At 48.9% G+C, this 7,031-nt stretch overlaps 1 protein-coding gene across 1 annotated transcript in view; it reads right to left on the minus strand.

Moving 5' to 3' along the window:
• Positions 1 to 6,746, minus strand: part of C1s (complement C1s) — a 12,607-nt gene extending 5,861 nt beyond the window's left edge. Inside the window, exons 1-6 of the mRNA XM_005365187.2 lie at positions 6,573 to 6,746; positions 5,627 to 5,770; positions 5,077 to 5,284; positions 4,641 to 4,818; positions 1,638 to 1,763; positions 626 to 825 (exon numbers count right to left, since the gene is read on the minus strand). Coding sequence (XP_005365244.1) covers positions 626 to 825; positions 1,638 to 1,763; positions 4,641 to 4,818; positions 5,077 to 5,284; positions 5,627 to 5,649 — 735 coding nt within the window. The 5' untranslated portion in view covers positions 5,650 to 5,770; positions 6,573 to 6,746. The remainder of the gene's footprint in view (positions 1 to 625; positions 826 to 1,637; positions 1,764 to 4,640; positions 4,819 to 5,076; positions 5,285 to 5,626; positions 5,771 to 6,572) is intronic.
• Positions 6,747 to 7,031: the final 285 nt, after the last annotated feature.

Below are 7,031 nucleotides of genomic sequence, written 5' to 3' on the forward strand. Positions count from 1 at the left end.
GTGTGCTGGCTAACATCTGTAATCCTGGCACTCACAGGAACCTCTCACTACGTGTGCTGGCTAACATCTGTAATCTGAGCATTCGAGAGAGTCTCTCACTAGGTGTGCTGTCTAACATCTATAATCCTAGCACTCACTGGAATCTCTCACCAGGTGTGCTGTCTAACATCTATAATCCTAGCACTCACTGGAATCTCTCACTAGGTGTGCTGGCTAACATCTGTAATCCTAGCACTCAAGAGGCTTGGATGGGAGAATTTTGAGGCAAGCCTGGGCCACATAAAACTCTGCCTTAAACTGGGAGATGGTAGCACACACCTTTGATCCCAGCACTCAGGAGACGGAGGCAGGTTCAAGCTCAAAGCCAGCCTGGTCTACAGGGTAAGTTCCAAGAAAGCTGGGGCTACACAGAGAAACCTTGTCTCAAAAGACCAAAAACAAACTTGTCTTAAGGGAGGAGCAGGGTAAGGATTAACTGAGAGGGAGAGGAAGAGGTGAACGAAGGCCTATGGTAGGGTGTTTGCCTAACAGGTGAAGGCCAGAACCACAGAGAAGCAGGCTGCATGAGAAGTCTCGGCAATCTAATGAGTTGGGGTGGGAGCCAAATTCATCATCTACTACGCACAACTAAACTGTCCTGGCAGTTCCCCTCTGAGTCAGCTGGCTCCACATCAAAATCTTCTCTCCGGATGGTCACCACCACTCGGAACCCTTTCTCCAACCGAATCTGGTAGTCACACCTTGAATTCTCCGGGTATGAATTGGGATAATTGGGACTTGTGATCTCCCCAATCAGGGCAGTGAATACATTCCCACTACAATTGACTACAGGAGAAAAAAAAAAAAAAAAGGAGAAAGGACCAATCAAATATAGGGACAAACAAGAAGTCCCACCCTCTTCTAGTCCTCTTGTCATAAACCTAAGCCCCGAGTCCCCAGAGTCCCCACCCCCAGTGAAGCCTCCACGGAGCAGCAAGGACCCACAGGGCTTATGAGGAGAGCCAGTCAATGCCTGTGCAGAACTTTCTAGAGTCGCCAACAGTTTCTTTACAATCATCTATCTCTTTTCCATTTAGCTAACTTTACCCTGAAGCCTTGTGCTGGGGTTTGGACCTTAAATATCTCTCAGAGTGGCACATGCTAAGGGCTCGCACTGGCCGTGACACTATTAGGAGATGATGGAGTCTTCAGGAGGTAGGGCCTAATAGGAGGAAGTTAGGTCACTGGGTTCTGGCCCTTGAAAGGGATACTGGTATCCCTGCCCTTCCTCTCCGCTTCCCAGCTGCCCTGAGGTGAGTCGCTTTACATTACCAGCTGTCTGTCTCCCTTACATGGTGCTCTGCCACACCACGGACACCAAAACAACAGATCCAACTGACCAGGGACTGAAACAGCTAGAACCGTGGACGAAAATAAACATCCCATCCCGTTATTTATCTCACCTTCCATAGCAGTGGAAAGCTAAGACACCTCATCTTCTCCCCCCACCCCCACCCCTGAGGTTCCCACTCGGTTTATGGACAGCTAAAAACAGGCGCCATTGGAAGGGAAAGCCTAATCAAAGTGGAAGGACAGGCTAAGCCCTCAACCCACTCTAAATCCTAGGGTACATGAAGACCTCTTGATGCCAAGCTCACCCCCGCAATTCCGCATGTCTTCATACAGGAAGTATTCTGGGGGACAAGAGCAGAAGTAGCCACCAATAAAGTTATTGCAGAAGTGGCTGCAAGGGACATCTGTAAAATCTGTGCATTCATTGACATCTGCAAAGAGAAGAGAAAATTCAAGGTCAAGGACCAACATCTAAAAGGAAGAATGTTGTTAAGCCCAGCTCTGTAAGGATGAGGAAAAACAGAAAAGTCGTACTGATTAAATATTCTCAAAGCCCCAGGCATGGTGGCTCATGCTTGTAACAGCAGTATTCAGATGGCTAAAACAGAAGACTGTGACCTCAAGGCCAGCCTGGGCGACAGTGTAAAACCATTTCTCAAAGAAAAAGAGAGAGGAAGGAAAGAAGGAAAGGAGGGAGGGAGGGAGGGAGGGAGGAAGAGAGGGAGGGAGGGAGACTTTAATGCTAAGAAAGCATCACAGAAGAGGGGCAGAAAGATAAGGGCCAGAGAAAGGGATGGGAGTGCTGGGACAGTGTCTTTAGGGCATGACAGGGCCCTTCCCTCTCAGATTCATTGCAGCTGTTATGACCTGCACAAGACTGTGCTGTCAATATCCTGTCATGGAGTGGGGAGGGACTCGTAAGGCCCCACCCTCCTTGAGGATGGGTAGGCAACTAATTCATTGCTGGAGGAAAGAGGCATTTTCTTCAGTGGTGTAGCCACGGGTCAAGTGCCCACACTCCCATAAGTAACCCCATGACAGGTTCTTGTGCAGCCCTAATGAAACTCACCTAGACATAAAAAAGACACACAAGCAGAAGATGGGAGAAGAAAGGAATCAGTAGAGGGGACGAGAGAGGGGAAAGAGGGCAAGCTCGGACAAACGAGTATGAAAATACCAGAATGAAGCTCATTATGACGAATAGCTAGCACATGTTAATGAGAAGGAGTTGGGAGGGAGCAGAGATGTGGCTCAGTGTTAAGAGCAGTGGCTGCTCTTCCAGAGGACCTGGGTTCAATTCCCAGCACCCAGAAGGCAGCTCACAACTGTCTGTAACCCCAGTCCAAGGAGTCCAACACCTTCTGCTGAACTGTTGAGACACTGCATGCAGTGTGCATCCAAGCAAGAAAACACCTACACACATTAAATTTAAAAATTAAAATTTTAAAAATAATAAAAAATTTAAAACATTTTAACTTTTAAATATTTATTTATTACATGTGGCATTTTACACTACATGCATGCCTAGTGCCCTTTGAGGTCAGAGGAGAGTGTTAGACGCTCTGGAATCGGAGTTAGCAACAGTTTTCAGTAGCCATGCGGGTGCTGGGAACTGAACCCTGGCCCCCTACAAAAACAGCAAATGCCCTCAACTCCTGAGCCATCTTGCCAGCCCCATGTTTTAACAGCTGTAAACACTATGAGGACAATCTCACTCTAGATCACCTTTCTGAAGTGCGGTTCAGAGCTATGTCACGCCATTATACTTCTGTGAAGACGCTCGCTCTGTGAGAAACCCTGACTTTTCTTGCCTACAAAATATGCAACATCCTGCCCAGTCGGCACATGCTGTGACTCCAGAGCCCAGAGACTGAAGCAATAGAATCAGGAATTCAAGGCCAGCCTGGGCTACAAGAAAAACTCTTGTCTGGGAAAAAAAAAAAAAAAACATGCCAGAGACAACACTGAAGTAAGTACGATGGTGACGTCATGATGGTGGCATCATGATGGTGGCGTCCTCTGGGAAGGGGTGTTAGTGCCTTTGCCACCGCATAGGAAGCCGGCCTTACTGTAAAATCTGTTCTAACTTCATTTTAACCTGGAGATAGATGCAGAAGGACCTAGGATTTGAAGACTCGAGCGCATCAGAGTACTCCATAGTTATTCTTACACAGTTCTTGGCAGGTTATTAACATTCTCAGTTTCTACTTTTTCTCCAGTCCTGAGGTTTCCAAGAGCCTTACAGAGGCTAAGGAAGCACTCTATCACTGAGCTACAGCCCCAGCCCTTTTTTCTGATTTTTTTTAAATATATGATCATTGAGTTCCTGATCCTCCTGCCTCTACTTCCTCTACCTCCTTAGTATTGGAATTACAGGTGTGTGCTGCCATGCCAGAATTTCCAGCCCTCTTTTTCATTTTTCTTTTAAAAAAAAATGGGAGACAGGGTCTTTCTCTACAGATAGCCCTGGCTGTCCTGGAATTCACTCTGTAGACCAGGTTGGCCTCGAATTCACAGAGATCCGCCTGCCTCTGCCTCCTGAGTGCTGGGATTAAAGGCGTGCGCCACCACACCAGGCTTAAATTTGCATTTGTGATTTATTATATTGCACATGTATGTGCATGTGTGTGTGCATGATGGAGGCATGTCACAGAACTCACATGAAGGTCAGAGTTTACTCCTACTTTGCATGGAACTGGGGCTCAAACCTGGGCTTACACGGCAAGCATCTCACCAGCTCTCTTTTAATTTGGAGGATTAATTTGGAGGACAGGATCTTACTAGGTTGCCCAGGCTAACATTGCACTCACAGTTGTCTATCTCAGCCTCCCAAGTGTACGGAATTACAGACCTGCGCCAACAAGCCCAGCTCCTTATCGTTATGTGAAAATAATGGTGCCTACCTTGTTGGGTTGAACTGAAGATTCTGTTGGTGTAAGTAAGCTTCTGATACAGTACAAACTTCGCCGTGGTTCTCACCCGATTACTGCCCACTATCTGCCATTCCCATTACCACCGCTAACGTGTGATAAAGTGCTTGAATTTCACCAAGGCAATTCATGGACAGCCAGCCCCAGGGCAAGTCCACGATTGTTAACGATATAAACAGCCCAGGGCAAGGTGGCACATACCTGTACACTGAAAGGGAGAGTTGAGAGCTTGACATGTGGCCTGCCTGGGCCGCATAGTGAAGTCATGACTCAAAACAAGTCAGAACGGAATCTTCATCTAATACCGTGTGTGGAATTTTCCCTGCTTCTCGTCTACTAGTGGGATCAGTGTGTCACATACCGAGAGTGAAGTCTTACCTACGGCAGCGTAATACGCAGCAAAGCCAGTGAACCGTTCTTCGTTGGAGAAGTCCGACTTAAAGACCACCTGGACTCTATTGTTCGGGATGTGAAACTCTTCCACAATGGGGGAGTTGGCATTCTTGCTGGCCCTCTTTCCACAGAGTCTCCCTTCCTCCACACCTCCTGAGATTATCTAAGAGAGCAGCCAAAGTTAGAAGTAAAAATGGACAGAGAGACTAGAACCGTATTGTTCACCGTTATTCCCAATCTCCACGCCAAAACACACACACACTCGCACACACACACCCGCCGCCCCCAGCGCTGTGGATCAAACTCTACCACTGAGCCATGCCCCCAACCTATAGGACAGCTTGACACCACTCTGCCCCTTCCCGTGCCCCCATCCCTCTCTACCCATCCATCTCTCTTCCTCGTACGCTCGTAGAATTACCTGCACTGAGTCATATTCACACTTCTCTGACAGCTCCAGGTCCAGATGGGTGAAGTAGAGGCGAACCCCAAACCCTTCTGGAACTTCTATGTCCCACGTTTTCTTGATCTCATTGGGGTACGCCTGAGGATAGTTAGGGGACAGGATCTCCCCATGCATGGTAGGCTCAGCAGAAACTGATGCCAAAACAGAGAACAAGACAATGCACCTGGAAGAGAAGTGGGGAACGCAGGTACCAATGCTTCATGCAGAACTCTGGCGTCTGTCCACAGGAGACCAAAAGGGAAGGGCAAAGGCAGCCGGTGTGCCATAGCATAGACTTGGAATAAATATATAAAAAGTTCAAACTCAGGCTTCAGATCTGAGCTCTGTCTTGAGAAGATGGGAAGCCTCATGTGGCAGGCCTGTGTGGAAGACCCACTCTCTGGGGGCAGAGGAAGGATGGTGAGGTCCATGCCAGCCTGGGCTACAAAGTGAGCCCTGTCTCAAAAACATGAAAGAGCAGAAGAATGTGAGGGTGGAGTCTGTGCACATTTCTGTAGACACTTACCACGTCTCCGGTGATTTGCCCATGGTTCTCTGGGTCTCTGGACCTCTGACCTTGGAGCTAAAGGGTGGCTGGCCTGGCTGTCTTTGCCTGACAAATATAGGCACCTGCTTTAGGGGTGATGGGCCACCCAGCGCTCAGTGTCACCTTTGAAAGAATACCAGACAGATAACGTTCTCATCAGTAACCGTCACCACAGGAGACCTGTTCTCTCACACCCTCCCCTGCGCGATTTCAACTGACTTCCTAGACCAGCACTGGGTCTCCCCCACCTCCCATAGCAGCCACGAGCCATCTATCAATACTTCTGCAAACAGATGAGGAGCTTCTCCCTATCTTTTGTGTTGCTTCTCCACCAGCTCCTGGCCCCTTGCATCAGATGCTCTGTATTTCCACCCAGGTCTGCCCATCCTGAACGGCCAGCCACCTGGGACTGTTGCCATCCTCTGCCGTGGAAGCCAGCCTCTTTGACATACTTATTGCAGGTGCTTCTGCAGCTGCCCCAGTGGCCTCTGGTGGAAGCTTCCTTCCATAGGGTCAGGGACCTTCCTTAGGGGCCTTGGGGGAAGGCTAATCAGAAGGAAAGTATTGCCCCTGCTGTGACAGGGTCACCAGGGAGAAAGGGACAGCTGACAAGAGGCTATGTCTTATTTTAATTTTCTGAAGTTGGTTTGTTTCGTCCTTTTTAAAAAGCAAGATGTCTTCCCAAGTTCCCAGAAAAGTCTTTCAGAAATTGCCTTTACCCCTAAAAGCACTGCTATGTGGGAAGATGAAGCCGGTGTTGGGACGGGGTTCAGCATATGAGAAGCAGTGCCTATAGCCTACCCTTGTTCCGAGTTCCTTCCAGCCCTCCACCTTTGCTCCCAGCCCTGCTCTACACGGTTCCCTGCCGTTTCCAGTTCCTCCATCAAAGCCTTGCTCTTCAAGGTTTGCCTTTTAAAGTTGTTACCTTCCGGAGCTGATGGGAACACGTGGCTCAGTCTCCTCTCCTGCCACTGGCCATGCTGTGAAGACCCTGCGGCTCCAGAGGAGTCGGCCTCTGCAGGAACCTCCGCCCGACCTCCCTGTTCTGTCTGCTCCTAAGATTCCCTAACGGAGTGTGCATGTCCGAAATTCCCTGTTCCAAAACAGAGGGGGCTGGGAGACCACACCAGGGCAGGGTAACTCAGCCTTGATCTTAGAGCGCCCTCTGCTTTCAGAACAAGAACTGCATAGGTCTCCCGGAGCTGAGAGATTCCCGCTATCCAGAGCTCTCCGGAGACAAGAGGAATGGGGAATTCTGAGATTGCCTAATTCTCTCTTTCAGCCAAAGGGCGTGTTTCACAGCTTTCGGCGAAGTCAGGTGATTTATCTTAAAAGCGGGGAGGGCTTGGTAAAAAGGGGGAAAGCTAAACTCAAAAAGTTCAGC

Source organism: Microtus ochrogaster, unplaced genomic scaffold, assembly GCF_000317375.1.
Source record: "Microtus ochrogaster isolate Prairie Vole_2 unplaced genomic scaffold, MicOch1.0 UNK1, whole genome shotgun sequence".
Lineage (NCBI taxonomy): Eukaryota > Metazoa > Chordata > Mammalia > Rodentia > Cricetidae > Microtus > Microtus ochrogaster.